At 35.6% G+C, this 21,371-nt stretch overlaps 2 protein-coding genes across 2 annotated transcripts; both read right to left on the minus strand.

Moving 5' to 3' along the window:
* Positions 1–264: 264 nt before the first annotated feature.
* Positions 265–2,521, minus strand: LOC107957766 (germin-like protein subfamily 1 member 20). The gene is made up of 2 exons (XM_016893341.1): positions 2,509–2,521; positions 265–893 (listed from the first exon to the last, which is right to left on the minus strand). Exons 1-2 carry the CDS (start codon positions 2,519–2,521, stop codon positions 340–342), a joined length of 567 nt encoding a protein of 188 aa, XP_016748830.1. The 3' UTR covers positions 265–339.
* A 13,337-nt stretch (positions 2,522–15,858) lies between these two features.
* Positions 15,859–16,365, minus strand: LOC107957757 (uncharacterized). Its single transcript, XM_016893331.1, has one exon. It carries the CDS (start codon positions 16,363–16,365, stop codon positions 15,859–15,861), a length of 507 nt encoding a protein of 168 aa, XP_016748820.1.
* Positions 16,366–21,371: the final 5,006 nt, after the last annotated feature.

Here is a 21,371-nt window from a genome sequence, read left to right on the forward strand (position 1 = left end):
GGGCTTTGTTTTAGAGTTTTCGGGGTTTAGTTTTTATCTTCATCATCTTTTGTACTCTTCGTTCTTTTGCCATTATATTAAAATTATCTTTACCCGTGGGTTTTTATCCTCTTTAGAGGGGTTCTTCCATGTTAAATTTGTGTTCAATTTCTTAATTTCATTCGCTGTTTTTACTTGTTCGTTGCTTAATCGGGTCAATCCCCAATAGTAAGGATACATGTTATTCAGTTGATGTTGTACTTAATTTAAGATATAATCATGCCTTTATTCTTGCTTAGTATGTTGAGGTGATTGTAAACAAGCTACTGGTTCATGGCTACTAAGTCAAAGCCTATCCCCTCAATTGTTTTTCCACCCGAAACGAGACTGGAGATACTTCACCACATTGTTGTCAAGCTGGAAAGCTCTAGTAAGAACATCAGGATTGATAGGTGGATTCGATCCGAAAACAGCATTTGGTATGGTAATCACCCCAGGATTCTGGCTACTCAAACTAGCAAAGGCAACGGCATTAGTCTTTCCCACATTTTGCTGGAAGTGAATGAGGCCTATAGGGAAGACGAAAACGTCTCCCGGATAAAGGACTTTGGATACGAGGCGATTATCGGGGTTGGAGGTAACGAAACCAACATAGAGTGTGCCTTCCAAGACAACTAAGATCTCGGTTGCACGAGGGTGAGTGTGAGGAGGATTGAGCCCTGCATAGGGTGCGTAGTCGATACGAACCAAGGAGATGCCCATAGTGTTAAGGCCTGGAATTTGGTCAACATTCACTGGAGTCACAACTGATCCAACAGGACTTGATGTGTCTCTTGGGATGTTAAGCCCTGAGAAGAAGAAATCATCTGCTGTAACAAACTTTGGGTCCTTGCAGAACTTTCCATTGACAAATACTGCAATAAAAAAAAAAGTGCTGGTTAAAAGCTTATAGCAAGCCAAAGAGAGCATTAGTTCAAACGTTAACTTAACTTTTCTTTGAGATATTAATTCAAAGATTACAAAAAAGAAAAAAAAAAAAGGAGAAAGAGCATACTTCCAGTCTTGGGGTCATTGATGGCTACACAGGTATCCGGCTTGGGTCATAAGCTGAGGTGCCCAAAATGGAAGCCAACGCCAATAAGGCAAAAACTGCTAGGAAACTACAATGACCTTTCATTTTGACTTAAGCTAATCTTAAATCCTTCTAGATGAGATACAAATTCTTCATGGCTTACTGGCTTATTTATAGGTACGAGTCACTGAAACCAGCACATTAAAAACACACACACACACAAGGAAAATGTGGCATTTTCCAATTCTTCAAAGGTTATCTCATATCTCTTTCCTACTCCAACCGAGGCACATTTTTTAATTGCCTTTCCCTTAGCTTTGACATCAAGTGGATGCATTTCATTTGGGTGCCTTGTTGCTAATCCAGAGCTGTTTTTTTTTTTGGGTGATAAATAAAAAAAGACCTCACAGATAAGTGGTAAGTACAATATGAAATGTCTATTATAATAATTTAAAACAAAATTGACTTAAAAAGCAGCCTTATCTAGAATCCCGAGTGAAAAGTTGACACACTTAACACGGGTCTTCCTCTTCAAAATTTCAGCTTTCGTTTCTAGTGAAAATTGTGAATGTACATGGATATCTCAGGAAGTTCTCCTCCAATTTTGTGTCTTTCATGTCCATAACTAAAAACAACAGTCTCTGTATCATGTGGTATTGATATTATTTTTTGGTATCATAATCTTATGTAACGAGCTATATATTATTTACAAACAAGCGAAAAAGATGGTGGGCAGTCTGATGAGCGAAGAAGTCATAGAAGTGAAGGTGATGATGCAGAATCCACCAGAGCCACGCACTATGAGAGTGGAAGTGATTTATTATTACTAAATATAAGGATTACAAATCATCTTATTCGGTTTCTAATTCTTGAGGCGGCTGTCGTGTAGACTGTAGAGAGCTGGTCATGGCAAAGAAGTTATTATAATCATACTTCAGGATCCAGGGAACAAAATGGATGTTCATATATGATAGATACAATCTTTAAGAAACTGACGAAATGCATGAAGATGATGTATTTGCCATGCCTATATTTTGGAATTTGATGAATTACCGATATGTACGGCGCGTTTGCTTTACTAGACTTTAAATGCTAAAATAATTTGTGTTTTCGGATGCAAATGCTACGCGGTAGCTAATATGTTTTGCTATAGCTGTCTCGCTTTAACCTATGTTTTGGATTGTATCAGTTTGATGTAAAGAAATTGAATATAGAAATTTTGTATGATTTGGACTCAAACTCGCTTCAACCCAATCCAACCTACAAATAAATTTATTATGATATGATAATATACATGAAAACGATGAGATTCAGAAATTTTCTTTTCGCAATAAATCCTCCTTGGTTAGGGAACATTGTGGTAAACTATCATTCTCAAATTGTTGGCTCTCAAGTACTCAACAGCTTTATTTAGCTTTGAATGGAATCTTTGTTTCTCCCATCTCTATTCAAGTTACCTGCAATTAACATCGTTATTATAATTGAAAAAGAGTAGGAGATATTTAAAAAGCAACAGCTGAGTGGACTATATTTGGTAAAAAAAAAAAGTTTTTTGATTTTTTTTCAATTTCGGTACTTAATGAATTAAGTTTTCTAAAAGAAGCGGAATAATTTAATCACTGTCAATTTTGAAGGTAACTAATTAAAGATAATTAATCACAATAATTAATATCCCTTTTGAACTCGGTTTTGGCCCCTTTCTTCCTCCTTCCTCCCCTTTGCCCTGTTCTCTCTCTGCCTTATTTTTGCCCCTTTCCCCCTCGTCGGTTGGCAGTGAGGTCACCGGAGGTTCTTTGTTGGCAGCTTCCAATGGTAATCGACTCTTCTGTTTCTCCTCCCTCTCTCCCACTTTTATTGTTATGGAAAGTATGCTTATTTTGAACTCAGATTGTGTTTATTTGTTGTTTTAACTTCAATATGATATTGTGCTTATTATTCTTCAAATGGACATGTATGTATTACAAACTGATGTTTTACAATTCTCTTTGTTCTTTGTTTATATTTGTTATTATTTTCCTTCTATATGCTATTTTGCAGTAGTATAATGCGATTGTACTGCACCAACAAATTACTTGTATAAAACTTATGATGAAGTGATCAGTTTCAAAGGTCATCAAGTGTGCTAGATTTGAGATTCATTCCTGATTTTATGAAATTTAAACATTCACCCCATGATGTTGCAGTCTTATTTCGTGCTCGACCATTAAATCCATCCTTCTTATACATATACAGGGTTTAGTGTTTTTTAAATGCTCTTTTTGAGATTTGAGAAAATTGAACATAGGTCAGTGTAGCATTGTTTCTAAAAGAATTTTTTAGGACAAAAAACATTACTGAGATAAAAGCATTGTTAAATAAAATTCTTTTTAAGAGAAAAAGTACTTTTAACGGAAGTAGAAAATTTAAACAAAGTGTTTCTTACCTAAAACTATTTTTTAGATTAATACTAAACTGAAGCTTAATTTATAAAAAAAAATGAAACACCGAGGTTTATAGCAATTATTATTATATTTATCATTTCTTGCAGCTTTGATGGTTCTATAAATTCACCATCAACAAAGTCCCCATCGGCGCAAGTTTTGGATTGAGAATTTGTTGCAATTGATTTTATAAGTTATATTATGAATAAGGGTGAAAAAATTCAATTAAAAATTCAATTGGATTAAAAAAAGCGTTTTTTTCGAATTTTAAGTTAATTTAATTGAGTTACTCAAGTTATTTGATTTTTTTGAATCAATTTGAATAAATAATTTAATTTTTTGAGTTTAAATCAAGCTAAATTTTACAATTCAAATAGTTTAAAAAATCAAGTAGCAAACTGATGCAAATACTGGTGATTCCTTGACAATTTTGAATATGTACAATTTGGTCACTCTTAACAAAAATTGCAAAAAATTCAAAATATTTGTAAAATATTTTTCTCAAGTTTTATAAAAAAATATAAATTATCAAATTAAGTTTATCATACCAATTATCTTCTTTTTTTTCTTATTTTGTTTTCATATAGTTTTCAAATATATATGGTATTCATGTTCTTTTAACTTGAAATTTAGTCATATTATCAATGAGATTTCTTGTGTTATGAATTTTTATGAAATGATAAATAAATTTAAATATTAAAATAAATAATATTTATTTTTATGATAATTAAATGATATTTAATTATTATAATAATATTTATCTTTATGAAAAATATTAAAAATAATTTTAATATTAAGGTAAATATTATTTAGGATAAATATTTTATTAAGTTTTATTTTTAATTTGGACATTAAACTATATTTTTTAAGGAAAAATAAAAAAAATATTTTATAATTTATAAATAAAAAAGACCCATTTAAGTTTTAGATTGACATAAGAACTCTACCTCAATCAGAACTCGCTTTAATTGATAGCTCACGTATAGATATAATCGTAAGTATATATATGGCGCAAAGAATTCCACTTCATTTTATTAAGAGATTGGTGGAGGAGGGGAAGAAACATCTTCAATGGCTGAAAAAGGGGAGTCATCAGCTTTAAACATTTCAACTGGTTACAAACTCGTAGCGGAACATCCTCTTGTCATCCCATAAAGTCTGGAACCAGTCAAATAAGGAGAAATGCAGCAGCTGTTCTCTCATCATTATTCGCACTTGAATCAGACAAGTTCATCATCGGAATATCCCTGGCTCTTGTGCCTCTACTCTTAACTTTTGCATATGGGGCATCCTTTGACAATGAAGGATGCTGCGTCAGCAATACTCAGCTTTTGTACAGTACATGAGAACAAAGCAAAGTTCATAGCAATGGGGGCGGTAAAGGTACGTAATGGTGCAGAAGATCAATGATGGTATACTTGTTGATGAGCTATTGGCATTCTTGCAGCTCTATCTACACATAAAGATACCATTTTTGAACTTGGGGATCTTCGTACAATCCGAGGCTTATTTCGGATCATAAGAAATAGCAGTTCCAAACGTGCTATTGAGAACTCTACCGCCATCCTGTATAATATGTGTTGGAAAAACCGGACTTTGCTGGAGATGATCAAGGCAGAAGAAATTCAAGAGGGTACTCTAACTTCTGCAAGAAGACTTCGGGCAGAAAGACAGGTGATGGCATCATTGCAAGATTTAGTACTGCTTCTTTAGGCTTTCATGCTTAATTTTAAAGACTAGGCACGTCTATACAAATTTTCATATATTCATATCAGGCAAGTTTTTGTCCAAATTAGGATGGGGCAAATACCAAGGAATTCTATCATCAGTGGAAAATTTGCGTTTATATCAGTAATATAGCCTGCTTTGAGTTCTAATATTGAATTCTTACTTTAGTTATAATCAGTCATTGCCAATAGAAGAGCCCTGTGAATGAACCTAAATCTTATTACTAAATGTTTGCATATCTGGCAAAATTTGTTTAAGCACATCAAAGTTATGATAAGAAATGAAAGCATTAAAGGTTTTTGAAAACCTTTCACCAGCCTCGGGCACCTTCATATTTAAATCAACCCGACTTTGTACAGCAAAGATTGTAGCATAAATATCAAGACAAATTTAAAACAGTTCTGCAAATGTGCTTGTAGTACGTCTAAAGATCACCAAGAAGTGGGACCAAAAATCTCTAACGAATTAAAGTGCCACTAGCTCTATTTCAAGCTAGCTTGTTTTGGGGGTGGAGAGAGAGAAGGTTGCTGCTAATCAACACACAAGGACACCGAATCTGTGTAGTTCGAAGAAAAACCTGTTATGTCTACGATTGCACTGTGCTTTTCACCATTAAAGAGAATTTTACAAGATACAATTTGAACTTTCAATATATAAACATGAAATTTCAAATTTAATTATAAACCCTTACCTAAGTTAACTTGAATTAGGACTATGTAAAGGCCATATCCTAGTTGGACGTAAACTTGCATAAAACTAATTCTAATTATTCCACCTCTATAAGTAACGGACTAAATATTATATGGTTTTGGCTTTTGCGTTATATTTTATCACATTTCACGTTGAAATTTATAAGATTTTCTTTGAAAAAGTACGATAATGATTTTGAAGCAAATACAAGAAGTATTCTTGACCAATAGGAAAAAATATTTGCGGAAGATGAAAATGCAAGAGGTTTAAGTTAAAGGGAGGTCACTAGATATGAGCAATTTAGTTGAAGAGAAAATGATGAAAATCTTAAAGTAGGTTTTCTTTATTTTATTAATATTTTACATCCCTTTATTTGAATAGTTTATTTAATATTTAATTGGTGTGTAGTTGAAAGCATTAAAAATAATCTATCCTTATGAAATAACGAAAAGAATAGTAAAAGAGAAGTTTGGTCAAATCCTCAAGGACTAGATTGCTACAATTTCTTATTCCTCGGAATCCTGGGCACAGTCGTGCCTAAGAAAAATGACATACCTGGAAAAAGAAAAACAAAATTAAAAATATGGACGAGTTGAAATTTGTATAAATTAAAAATTGTAATTGTAAAAAGAAGCATAATTGAGGAAAGAGATTCTTCGATTTGAGGGATTCCAACCACCGGTTATCTCGATTCTCCTTAGGTTCAATCCTATGCTTTTAGGTGATCCTTCTCATAACAGAATAAGCCAATTATAGTGGAAGAGGATGCCTACGACCACCAGCTCCACTTAGATTTTAGCCTTACAATTTAAAGGAACCTGACTCTAGCCAACCGTCACTTTTGTGGGACCGTCTTACTCTATATCATCATTTCTCAATGGCGAATGTCATGTGTGATAGCCCAAAATTTACCCTAGTCGGGAAGTGGTTTCGGGACCGCTAAACCGAGTCATAAAAATAATTAGCTATCATATTTGATGCTTATTATATGTATTCATGCATGTGTGAAAATTTCATATTTGAATTTTGTTTAAATTGTAGGTGAATTTTAGTAAATAGGACTTATGTGAGAAAATTTTGAAATGTGATAGGTCAAAGCATAAGGATCTATTAGTGCATGAAATAAAAAGGGGGGACTTGCATGTCAATTTCCCCCCCTAAATAGTAGTGGCCGGCCATGACAAGGTGGATAGACAAATTGTGATGGGTAAAACATATTATGAAAAGTTTATGACAACATGTTGTGCTAAGAACAATAAAATATGAGGTGAGTGGGAGGAGAAACCAAAGTTGTTTCATCCTTGCTCCCCCATTTTGCCGAAACTAGAAGAAAAAAAAAAGGCTTCATCCTCTTTGTTCTTCTTGACCGAAAAATCAAAGGAAGAAGAAAGAGTTCTCTTGCTTTATGTTCGGTTTGGATGAGGATTAAGAAGAGGTAAGTACCTTGAAATTCTTGGAAAATTTTGTATAAAGAAGGTGGTTAGTTCAAGTTCTAATCATTCCATGGCTTAAGTTTTGATTGTTAGGAGGTTTGATATTTGGCCAAGTAGTTTGAAGCTCTTAGCATATATATTTTTTTTCTTCTTTCTTGAAGGTTGAAATTTGGGTTGTTATTAAGGAGGTGCCGAATGCGGTCCTTGAAGGGCCTTGAGGAACAATATATGTGGCTTGGGTTATAACATTCGGCCATGGTAGTTTGAGGATTAAGGATTTTATTTCTTGTTAAAATTGGATGAATCTTAGTGTGTGAGTGTTTGAACTAACTAAGGATCAAATAGATGCATGGTACAAAGTAGGAAGAATCGGCTACTATGGTTGATACTAATGCCGAATGTGAAAATGTTATATTAAATAATGTATGTCATTTGAGTTAATAATATGAAAAGAATATTTAGATGTATTATAATTGATTAAGTATTAAATCAAAAGTTGCTAAAAATTGCCATTTCTTTAGCCGAATATGTGTTTGATCAATGAAGAATTTGTTGAAGAATATAGGTGAACTTGGTAAGAGTATTCGGCTTAGTGTATAAATGATATAAAGATTTTAGAAATTATTTTGGTTAGGCGTATGTATGATTAAGTATATTCGGCAATATACTTAAAGTGAGTACATGATATTATATTATAATTATTGAGCTTAAGTATATGGATATGTGTATATGTGGTCATATAATGACATTTTGGTTTAAATATTGAATACTCCTATTTGTATTCTTTAAGCTCAAGAGCAAAAGGGAACTAAATCCGATAAAGGGAAGGAAAAAGTAATTGAATAGCCATTAAAGTTGTTCGACAACATCCGAGGTAAGTCTTCGAGTAATGACCCTACTTGAATTATATTGAAATGATTAGTCATACTATGATGGATAGCCGAATGTGCATAGAGACTATGTTATAAAGCCAATTGAAATCATGCTCTTTGTGTGTGGCTATTGAGCCGAAATTGGAAAGGTTTAATAAATGCTTTATGTTTGAGCCTTAGTAACGAAAGTGAAATATGGATGTGTCATGATTGTTGATATATGTGTGCATGAGCATTTGAATGATATCCGGGCTAAGTCCCGAAGGCAATTGTGCTAGTGATTTTATCCGGGCCAAGACCCGAAGGCATTTGTGCGAGTTGTTATACCCGGGATAAGACCCGAAGGCAATTGTGCTAGTGATTTTATCCGGGCTAAGACCCGAAGGCATTTGTGCGAGTTGATATATCCGGGCTAAGACCCGAAGGCATTTGTGCAAGTTGATATATCCGGGCTAAGACCCGAGGGCATTTGTGCTTGTGGTTATATCCGGCTAAATTCCGAAGAAACTTGGGTTCGAAGGTGAGCGTGTTGTGCTGTAATACATTCAATTAATACACTTGAAAAACCCAAACGATAAGGTATGTTTGCGTGTGCATCGGAAAGGTCGATTCGTTTTTAATAGTATTCGTTCAATCGACTAACAAACTTTCGACTTTTAGATAGGTTAATACCTTGTGTGTATATGTTGATGAAGTGTGAAGTAAGTATGTGTATGAGAATGTGTATTAATAAAGTGATCCATTTAGCTATGTGAATGTAATACTTTAGTCAAAGCCGATTTCATTACTTGAAACTTACTAAGCTTTAAAATGCTTACCCCGTTGCTTTGGCTCTCTGTTTTATAGATTTTGTTCGTCGGATATCGGATTCGGGATCATCGAAGTCGAAGTCATCCACACTATCAAAGCCCTTTTGGTACTCTTTTAGTTGAACTCTGGATATGGCATGTATAGGACTACCCGTTTGTTGTGGGTTATGGACCCTTTGGACTTGTATAATTTTGGTTAGCCATGCGAAAATGGCTTATATATGTTTGAGTATAATGTTATAATCATTTGGTATGGATATGGTTATTGAGAGGTGTGGATATGCTTAACAAGGATTGGCCATGGGAATGGTTAATCACTATCATAAATTGTGCTATTTATGCTAAAAGGGCTAGTTGAATCATGGAAACTATGAAATAGGTAAAGTCTACCTTAAAGGCAGATGCTGACAGCAGCAGTGATGTAGATTTGGAAAATCACTAAAAATAGTAGGAATGGAATTAAATAGTGAATAAATTATGTAAACGAACCTTGATGAATCTATTTTCATAGGAACATAACGAAACGATTATATGGACAGTATGTTAATAGATATTCAGGTTCTCGTGAGACAGGGCCAGAACGGTTTCTGGATTCCCTGTTTCGACTTTGGAAATTCATTATAAATTGACCAGAGATAATTAGGAGTCATGCCATATATTTATAGATTCCTCTTTGAGTCTAGTTTCTATAGAAACAAACGAAATCAGTATTGAAGCCCTGTACAGGGAGATATCCAAGTCGTAATGCGCAAAGGTCAGTGTAGTTGATCCCTGTAACATGGGAGACTTTGACTAATAAACTGTACTAATCGGCCCAACCAAAAATTCTAGAAAAAATATGTAGATGGGAATATGGGTGTAGTTCCAGGGAAAATTTACGGAACTGGATTCTGAGTTTCTGAACTCAAGATATGATTTTTAAAGCGACTTGTACGCAGATTGGCAGTGTCTGGGAAATTTTTTTTATAAGTGGTTTAAAGTCTGCTAACACCTCGTGTTCGACTCCGGTGACGGTCTCGGGTTCGGGGTGTTACATTTGATTGGTATCAGAGCTACGGTTTAGTCGATTCTAGGACTACCGTAATGCGTTGGGTCTAGCTATACATGCCATTTTATGTGATTATTTGATAGTGTGGTGATTTCTGACATTTGCAAACGTGTTTATTTATAGTAATGGATCTCGATCCAGACCGAGCGGTAGCCGATGATCTTGAGAGTGTAGCGCCTGCTCCCGCACAAGGGATAGCGCCGGCGAACTCTCAACTTAATGCTAGTAACCCGAATGATGAAGCTAGACAAGCTTTCTATAGCGTGATGAATGATTGGTTCAACCAATACATTCGAACTAATACGACTGTTCCACGACCTCCATTCCCGACAAATATAACCCCCGCACCTACAATACCTCCGAAAACTGACCAAATAAGGTCAAATAAGCCCGCAGTTGATAGAATCCGAAAACATGGGGCTACTGAATTTAAAGCTACGGATAGCGACGATGCCGAGCAAGCTGAATTTTGGTTGGACAACACTATCCGGGTACTCGATGAACTATCTTGTACACCCGATGAATGCCTAAAGTGTACTATCTCCTTGCTACGCGATTCTGCCTACTATTGGTGGAGTACTCTGACTTCTGTTGTGTCCCGAGAGCAAATAACTTGGGAGTTTTTCCAAACTGAGTTTCGGAAAAGGTATATCAGTCAGAGATTTGTTGATCAAAAATGGAAGGAATTTCTTGAGCTTAAGCAAGGTTCTATGTCAGTAACTGGTTACGAGCGAAAATTTGTTAGACTTAGTAGATACGCTCGGGAATGTGTTTTGTCCGAGGCTATCATGTGTAAACGCTTCGAGGATGGGCTGAATGAAGATATAAAAATGTTCGTTGGCATTCTTGAAATACGAGAGTTCGTAGTACTTGTCGAGCGAGCTTGAAAAGCCGAAGAGCTTAGAAAAGAAAAACAAAAAGTTGATGTGGGAACTGGAGAGTTTCGTAAAAGATCCTCGGGAAAGTCTCTTCACCAGGCATCGAAAAAATTTCGAGATGATGTGGGCCGGTCTAGAGGCACTTCGGGCCTTTTTAGACGAGATCGTGATCGACCCCCTGAGGGTACACGAGGCACTTCGGTCGCCAGTGTTGGGAATGAACGTCGAGACAGAACGAAATGTCGATATTGCGGTAAATGGCATTCGGGGAGTTGTAGATTCCCTGACCGCTCCTGTTACAAGTGCGGATCAGTTGACCCCTTCATTAAAGATTTCCCGAGGTTGTCTGAACAGAATGTAAATCAGAGTGGGAAACCGGGTGCTACCACTGCTTGAGGTAGACCATCTGGAAATACGGGCAATGCTAGTGGTCGTCAGAGAGGATCTAGAGATGCTACGACCAGATCCGAGGCTCGTGCGCCTGCTAGAGCTTATGCTATACGTGCCCGCGAGGATGCTTCATCGCCTGATGTTATTACCGGTACTTTTACTCTCTTTGATACTAATGTAATTGCTTTGATTGACCCCGGTTCTACTCATTCTTACATATGTGAAACCTTAACATCCAGTAAGACTTTACCTATTGAGTCTACTGAGTTCGTAATTCTGGTGTCAAATCCCTTGGGTCGTTACGTGCTTGTCGACAAAGTGTGTAAGAAATGTCCCCTAGTAATTCGAGGTTCCTGTTTTCCGGCGGACTTGATGCTTTTGTCGTTTAATGAATTTGATGTTATTCTCGGGTTGGATTGGTTGACCGTGCATGATGCGGTTGTGAATTGCAAAAGCAAGACTATTGATTTGAGGTGCGCAAATAACGAAGTAATCCGAGTTGAGTCTACGGACTTGGATGGGTTGCCAGCTGTAATATCCTCAATATTGGCCCAGAAATATGTAAGAAAAGGGTGCGAAGCATACCTTGCGTATGTACTTGATGACAAAGAATTAGAAAAGAAACCCGAATCTGTGCCGGTAGTTTGTGAATACCCGGATGTTTTTCCTGAAGAATTACCGGGTTTACCACCTGTTCGGGAGATAGAGTTTGGTATTGAGCTTGTACCTGGGACTACGCCGATTTCGATAGCTCCGTATCGTATGGCACCAACCGAGTTAAAAGAGTTGAAAGCTCAGTTGCAAGAATTGACGGATAGAGGTTTTGCTCGACCAAGTTTCTCACCTTGGGGTGCACCAGTATTGTTCGTGAAAAAGAAGGACGGAACCATGAGGTTGTGCATTGACTATCGTCAACTGAATAAAGTGACGATAAAGAATAAATATCCGTTACCGCGTATTGATGATTATTTTGATCAACTAAAAGGAGCCTCAGTGTTCTCAAAAATAGATTTGAGATCGGGCTATTATCAGTTGCAAATTCGAGATTCGGACATACCCAAAACTGCCTTCAGAACGAGATATGGTCACTACGAATTCTTAGTGATGCCGTTTGGGCTCACTAATGCCCCTGCGGTATTTATGGATTTGATGAATCGGATCTTCAGACCATATTTGGATCGGTTCGTAGTTGTGTTCATTGATGACATCTTGGTCTATTCAAGAGATGAGGCCGAACATGCTGAGCACCTGAGATTAGTGTTGCAAATTTTGCGGGATAAGCAGTTATATGCTAAGTTCAGTAAGTGTGAGTTCTGGTTAAGAGAGGTTAGCTTCTTGGGTCACGTGGTATCCGCATCGGGTATTCGAGTTGACCCGAGCAAAATTTCAGCCATACTTAACTGGAAACCTCCGAGAAATATTACTGAGGTTCGGAGCTTTTGGGGACTCGCCGGTTATTACCGACGATTTGTCAAAGGTTTCTCGATGATAGCCACCCCAATGACGAAGCTACTTCAAAAGGATGTTAAGTTCGAATGGACGGAAAAATGTCAGAAAAGTTTCGATCAACTGAAAACTTATTTGACTGAAGCTCCAATTTTAGTGCAACCCGAATCAGGCAAAGAGTTTGTCATTTATAGTGACGCATCCCTACTTGGGTTGGGTTGCGTATTGATGCAAGAAGGTCGAGTGGTGGCCTATGCGTCGAGACAATTAAAGCCACATGAGAAAAATTATCCGACCCATGATCTTGAACTAGCTGCCATCGTATTTGCTTTAAAAATATGGCGACATTACTTATTTGGTGAAAAGTGCCATGTATTTTTGGATCACAAAAGTCTCAAATATTTGATGACTCAAAGAGACTTAAATCTCCGACAAAGACGTTGGCTTGAGTTGTTGAAAGATTACGAGCTTGTCATTGATTACCACCCGGGAAAGGCTAATGTGGTTGCGGACGCCTTAAGCCGAAAATCATTGTTTGCTTTACGAGCGATGAATGTGCACTTGTCTGTTCTACCCGACAATGTGTTAGTAGCTGAATTAAAAGCCAAACCATTATTGATTCATCAAATTCGTGAAGCCCAGAAAGTTGATGATGAATTGGTTGCAAAACGGGCTGAGTGTGTTCCGAACAAGGAATCGGAGTTTCAAATTGATGATGATGATTGTTTGAGGTTCAGAAGTTGTTTGTGTGTTCCAAGGAATTCGGAACTCATTTCGATGATTCTGAACGAAGCCCATTGTAGCCGAATGTCAATTCACCCGGGGAGTACGAAAATGTACAACGATTTGAAACGTTGGTTTTGGTGGCATGGTATGAAACGAGACATCTCCGACTTTGTTTCGAGATGTTTAATATGTCAACAAGTGAAAGCGGAACATCAAGTGCCTTCAGGATTACTTCAGCCGATCATGATACCTGAGTGGAAATGGGATCGAGTCACAATGGACTTTGTGTCCGGACTGCCATTGTCAGCAAGTAAGAAAGATACGATTTGGGTTGTTGTCGATAGACTGACTAAGTCGGCTCACTTTATCCCCGTGCGTATGGATTTTTCATTGGATAAACTAGCTGAATTGTACGTTTCTCAGATTGTGAGATTACACGGGGTACCTATTTCTATCGTGTCGGATAGAGATCTGAGATTCACCTCACGATTTTGGAAGAAATTGCAAGAAGCTTTGGGTACCAAGCTGCATTTTAGCACTGCTTTTCACCCCCAAACCGATGGTCAATCCGAACGGATAATTCAGATACTTGAGGATATGTTGAGATGTTGCATCCTCGAGTTCAGTAGTTCATGGGAACGGTTAATAATTTGGTATATATGTTTGAGTATAATGTTATAATCATTTGGTATGGATATGGTTATTGAGAGGTGTGGATATGCTTAACAAGGATTGGCCATGGGAATGGTTAATCACTATCATAAATTGTGCTATTTATGCTAAAAGGGCTAGTTGAATCATGGAAACTATGAAATAGGTAAAGTCTACCTTAAAGGCAGATGCTGACAGCAGCAGTGATGTAGATTTGGAAAATCACTAAAAATAGTAGGAATGGAATTAAATAGTGAATAAATTATGTAAACGAACCTTGATGAATCTATTTTCATAGGAAAGTAACGAAACGATCATATGGACAGTATGTTAAGAGATATTCAGGTTCTCGTGAGACAGGGCCAGAACGGTTTCTGGATTCCTTGTTTCGACTTTGGAAATTCATTATAAATTGACCAGAGATAATTAGGAGTCATGCCATATATTTATAGATTCCTCTTTGAGTCTAGTTTCTATAGAAACAAACGGCATCAGTATTGAAGCCCTGTACAGGGAGATATCCAAGTCGTAATGCGAAAAGGTCAGTGTAGTTGATCCCTATAACATGGGAGACTTTGACTAATAAAATGTACTAATCGGCCCAACCAAAAATTCTAGAAAAAATATGTAGATGGGCATATGGGTGTAGTTCCAGGGAAAATTTACAGAACTGGATTCCGAGTTTCTGAACTCAAGATATGATTTTTAAAGTGACTAGTACGCAGATTGGCAGTGTCTGGGAAATTTTTTTTTATAAGTGGTTTAAAGTCTGCTAACACCTCGTGTTCGACTCCGGTGACGGTCTCGGGTTCAGGGTGTTACATCATGCCATTTCATCTCTTGGGCTTTGCAACTTCTGACATAGTAAGTTAACGAACCAGCTATGTAACTTTCTCAAAACATACAAAGCGGTCGTTCCTTGTACAAGATGAAAAGATCACTTTTGGAAGGACATGGATGGAAGCGTCAGTCTCGTAATGCGGAGAAATGATGAATACTCGTTGAGAAGGCTAAGTGTGGGTTCTAAACCTCACAAACCTTTTTTGAGGAATCTCGATAACCTTTGGCTAGATGAGTTTAGTGGCTCATGCTTCTCGGGAAAAAAAGAAATAAGTTTAATGGAACGGATTTTTATTGAAAAATAAAATGAACAAAATGCTAAGAGCTTTAGGGAGAAGGAGTTTTTTTACAAAAAATAATGAGTGAATATCCATGTCATTCCATCCCCTATTTATTGTACATAGAAAAAATCTAGTTTTCTCGTATTTATAGTACATAGAAAACCTAGATTAGGGTAGAATATGGGGTTTTGCTAAAGCATGCCCATTCATTCAATATACCGTTCCAATTTTAATTTTTTTGTCATCGGTTCTCCTATACATAAGAAGAGAAATTTATTAACATGAAAGTAATAATAAAAAAGTAAAAAGTAATAAAAATAAATAATAAATAATAAAATAAAGAAAATAAAAATAAATAAATAAATAAAAATTGGGTTGCCTCCCTTCAAGCGCTTGTTTTACGTCGTTAGCTTGATGTCCCGATTAGTATTATGAAGGTTCCACCTAAAATTTTTCAACCGTATGGGCTTGAAAATTCTCAAAAAAACGGCTTCAACCTTTGACCATTAACTGTGAACCGTTTTCCCGACTTTTCACTTTCTATTTCAACTACACCATCTGTGAATAATTTGGTTACAATAAAGGGTCCTTGCCATCAAGACCGAAGCTTACCAAGGAACAATTTTAGCATGGAGTTGTAAAGCAACACTTTTTGTCCTATTGAGAAATGCTTCTGGGATATTTTCTTGTCATGAAACAATTTTGTTTTGTCCCTATAGATACGAGCATTATCGTAGGCATTATTACGAATTTCCTCCAATTCTTGGATGTCTAATTTCCTTGCTCTTCCCACAGGTTCCAACTCCATGTTACATTGTTGTATAGCCCAGTAGGCCTTATGTTCCAATTGTACTAGAAGGTGGTAACCCTTGCCAAAAACAAGCTGATATGGGGTCATACCAATTGGTACCTTATATGCCATCCAATAAGCCCAAAGTGCGTCATTTAGCCGAAGACTCCAATCCTTTCGGATAGGCTTAACCATTTTCTCTAAAATGGTCTTGATTTCTAGGTTCGAGATTTCCACTTGATCGTTCGTTTGGGGGTGATAGGCTGTAGCAATACTGTGGTGAACTCCGTATTTTTTCATAAGTGCCTCCATAACTCTATTGTAATGACCTTATAGTTAGGGGTGTCAAAAAGTGCATTCCAAGGGCTCCATTCCCATAAATCAGACTCGTAAATATTTTTAATAAATATTTACAAAGTTAGCTATGTAGTTAATTAGACTTTGGTTATGTGAATTTGTATTAATTAAGAATTATTATAGTATAAGGACTAAATCGCGTGTAGAGTAAAAGTTGAATTATAAGATTAAAATTAATAGAGGGATTAAAGTAGTAATTACCCAGTTACCTTGTTTAGTGGACGGTATTAACGAAGCATATATATTATATGTAAACTTATTATATATATTATAATAAGTTAAAAGTATGTATATGTATTATATAATATATAATAAATGAAATTATATTAGGTAGAAAGTAGAGAAATGTGAAAGAAGACATACAAATAAAATAGAAAATAAACGAAAGAAAAAGAAAAAAAAAAGAAGAAAATAAGGAAGAACACACTGCCATAAGGGTTTCTAAGTTTCAACTTCAATTGGTTAGTCAACTTAGCCCATTTTCTTATAATTTTTATATTTTTGTAATCACGGTGTTAAGTACTACCCAAACCATGTTGAAATTTTAGCATTGATTAAGATTTTAAATGTTGTTAATGTTTAATAGTTTTAGTATTAGGAAATGGAAATGGACTAAATTGTGGAATTAATTGTTGATTTTGAACAATAGGGACTAAATTGTAAAAAAATAAAATTAGGGAGTCGAATTGGAAAAGAGGAAGCTAAATGTGGTCTAGAGTGAAATTAGTATAAAAATATGAAGTTAATTGTGAAGGTTAAAATTAGTCTTAATATGAGGACTAAATTGAAGAATTAGCAAAATATAGTGTGAAATTTGAAATTTAATGTGAAGTTGAAATGTGTAATATTAATGTGATTTAATTGTTTATGTCCGTAGCTAACGTCATACCGAGATCGTCGAATAAAAAGGGGAAGGATAAAATCGATATCGAATAGCTTGGAAATCATGGTTTGTGTTTCTATAATCAGAATTAAATAGCAGATTATTGCATATATAATTGGTTGCAAATTGTAAGCATTTGAGGTGAGTACTTTAGTACTTTGGGATTGAATTAAATTCATAATTGAAATAAAATGGATTGGTTTTGTATATTATGAAATATATTGATTATGAATATATGTGTATCGAGAAAAATGTGATTATTATGAAATTAAATATATGCTTATATGCGATGATATACATTCATGAAATTGAGACATTAGTTGTATTGAAAAGTGAAATGAATCCCTATTAATCGTATCGGGCTGAGCCGGATATAGATGGCATACCATAGGATAGGAATAATTTAGGGATTACTTTGACCTCAAGTCAATGTGGCTTTCAATGTCAATTTGCTTCGGTTTAACCAATGAAACACTAGGTGCTAATTTATATAGCGCTGGGTGCAATTTTTACTTTGGATTTATCTAATGAGGCACTGGGTGCCAAACTGGTGTGTTGGTTGGATTCGTGTATCCGTCCGAGTCCGTGTCGTGTTAATGGGGGAAAGTAAAATAACAATTTATGTAATTGATATTGAAATGGCAAAGATGAGAAATGAGTATGAGATGAGAAAATATTGAAATGGAAAATATGGGAAATGATTATGAGATGAGAAATGAAATATGAAATGATAAATTGAGATGTGAAACTTGAATAAATTCAAGTATTGATCAAATATATGAATCATGCCATTGCATGAAATGATGTATTCAAATGTTAAATGAAATGCCATTGATATATACTTATATATTTGAACATGTGAAAATCTTAGTAGATGTGAATAAGGAATGAGAAAAAGTTATACTATTGAATTGAAACACATGAACATAGCTTACTTGTTGCATTTTTCATTTCAAATACTTATATAAAGTTTATATTATTCATATTATAGAAATACCACTCAGTTTTACTCAGCGTGTGGTTTTGTTTTCCATGCGCAAGCTAGGTACTGTTTGATATGTCACCGACTCAACATCAAGTCACAAACCTTGAGCTCAAGTGTGGTGATATTTCATTTTGTAATGGAATGTACCTAGGGAGTCTTTTGTTGATATAGTTTATAAGATGTAGTTAACTTAGTTGCTAGTAAAATGATGGTTAAATCTGTATATGTTTGTGGTTGAGGCTATGTTGGTAAGTTAGCCTAGTTTATATTTTGATATGTGATAGTTAAAGTTTGGTAGCTTAGCATAATGCTTGGTATGTTCTTAGCTTCATATTTGGTAACTTCGAAAATTGAACGTTAGTTAAAATATGGTAAATCTGATATGAATGAAAGTCTTAAATGTTTGATGTGTTGTTGATGTATTTGAACATATAAAATGTGGTACCAATGAGGGTACATTAGTTAGGCATATTAGCTGATGATTTTTGTGTATTTTGGGCATGTTTAATCATGTTTTGGATAGGTTAAATGATTGGTAATTGAGTTGCTTAGTGCCCAAGTAAATAAGAAATAGTAAACTTGAGTTTTAAGGTACTTTTGGATGCATACAGCCTAGTCACACGGGTGTGTGTCACACATGGGCAACACATATAGGTGTGTGACCCAAGTTAGAGAGTTACAAGGCCTGGCTACAGGGGTGTGTGCCCCTTGAAATCATAATATTTGTAATTATTTCCTAAACTTCCAGAATTATTTCAAATTAGTCCTTACCTATTTTTAAACTACTTTTAGGGTTTCGTAGACTCGTAATAAGGGCTATAAGAGTAACTTTTACTTTAAATTGGGGTGGATTAACAAACCTAATTAAGTGCATTCCACTAGCATCATCGAAGATAAATTAAAAAGATAATTGTAGACAAAGTATGGACCAATTATTTGATGCTAATAATTGGAATAGTCTTGTATGTATCCGAATTCTGACATTCAAGAAGGGATAAATAGTGATAAGAGTGTAAAAAGTGGAAGACTAAGTTTAACATTGCATAGCATGAATCGTTATTCGAATTTATAATATTCTAGTATGATATAATTTGATTTGTTTGTGACCTACTCCTATATATTCTATTGTTAATGGCTAGTATATAAATGTGTAATTATGATTGATTAATTGTATGACGTGTTAGTAATGCTCGTGACCCTAATCTAATGATGAAGAGGGGTTAGGGGTGTTACATCTATTGCAAAAATGGGTTCTACGATCACTGATCAAGGCTCGAGGTGTGCCAAACCTAGAAAATTTAGTTCGTTTTAGAAACTCCATGACAGTTTTAGCATTCTCATTGCGAGTACACTTTACTTCTATCCACCTAGAAACATAGTCTACCGCAAGAATTATATACACATTTCTAAATGAGGAAATAAACGGACCCATGAAGTTGATGCCCTACACGTCAAAAATCTCGCATACATGAATTGAGGATAGGGGAATTTTATTTGATTTAGTTATGTTACCTGTATGTTGGCATCTATCGCAAGATTCACAAAAATCATATGCATATCGAAAAATTGTGGGCCAATATAGCCTACAGTCCAATACCTTATGAGCAGTCCGTTTAAGGCCAAAATGTCCTCCACGAGCTTCAATATGACAAAAAGTGAGTATAGAAGCTACCTCAGTTTCCGGAACACATCGTCTTATTATCTGATCCGAGCAATATTTCCATAGGTATGGGTCTTCCCAAATATAATATTGAGCTTCTCTTCTAAACTTGTCTTTCAAGAGACGAGCTAACCTAGTGGGTAATGAACCTATAGCAAGAAGGTTTACCATATTCGTATACCATGGGAAATATGCTTTAGCCAAAAATTGGCCCTCATTAGAAAACTCATCCTTTATAAGAGTGTCGTCACAGGGTGTTTTTAACCTAGTCAAGTGGTTAGCCACAAAGTTTTCTCATCCCTTGTTGTCTCAAATCTCAATGTCGAATTCTTGGAGCAGTAAAATCCATCTAATGAGCCTTGATTTTACTTCCTTTTTCGCGATCAAATACCTAAGACTATATGGTCAGAAAAAATAATCACTTTATATCTCAATAGATAAGACCAAAATTTATCCAAAGCAAATATAATAGCCAAAAGTTGTTTTTTTTTTTGTAGTGGTGTAGTTGCTTTGTCCATTATCTAGGGGTTTTGAGGCATACCAAATGACATGGGGCTCTCTGTATATCTTTTTCCCCAACACCGCCCCCACACTTCATTCGCTTACATCGCACATGATTTTAAAGGGATAGTTCCAATTTGGTGCTTGTACTATAAGAGCAGAAACAAATTTTGTTTATGTCAAAAGCCTTTATTGCATTTTAGGCTGAGCTTAAATTTCTTATCTTTTTTGCAACAATTAGCATAGTGGTCCAGCAACTTTTGAGAAGTGCATTATAAAGTGCCTGTAAAACCCTGAATGGCCAAGGAAAGAACAAATTTCCCTTACAGTTGAGGGATATGGCAAAGAATTTATAATGTTAGTTTTGGCCTTCTCGACCTCAATCCCTTTAGTTGAAACTATATGTCCTAAAATTAAACCATTTTTTACCATAAAATGCCACTTTTCGTAATTCAAGACAAGATTAAATTCTATACATCTACTTATTGTGAGGTTTTTAAGGTATTCATCAAAAGAGTTCCCATTCATAGTAAAATCATTCATAAAAACTTCGATAATGTTTTCTACATATTTAGAAAATATACTCATCATGCATCTTTGGAAGGTGGCCTGCAAGTTACAAAGCCCGAATGGCATCCTCTTGTATGCAAATGTGCCGATTGAGTATGTAAAAATGGTCTTCTCTTGGTCGTCTAGTGCAACTAAGATTTGGTAAAAAATCTGAGTATCCATCAAGACAGTAAAAATGAGTTTTTCCAGCTAAATGTTCAAGCATTTGATCTATAAAAGGAAGAGAGAAATGATCTTTTCTAGTATAAGAATTCAACTTCCTCTAATCAATGCAAACACGCCACCCATTTTGCACACGGGTTGATACCAAATCACCCTCATCACTTTTCTTTACTGTCACAATTGTTTTCTTGGGCACGACT

This window comes from Gossypium hirsutum, chromosome A11, assembly GCF_007990345.1.
Source record: "Gossypium hirsutum isolate 1008001.06 chromosome A11, Gossypium_hirsutum_v2.1, whole genome shotgun sequence".
NCBI classification, from domain to species: Eukaryota; Viridiplantae; Streptophyta; class Magnoliopsida; order Malvales; family Malvaceae; genus Gossypium; species Gossypium hirsutum.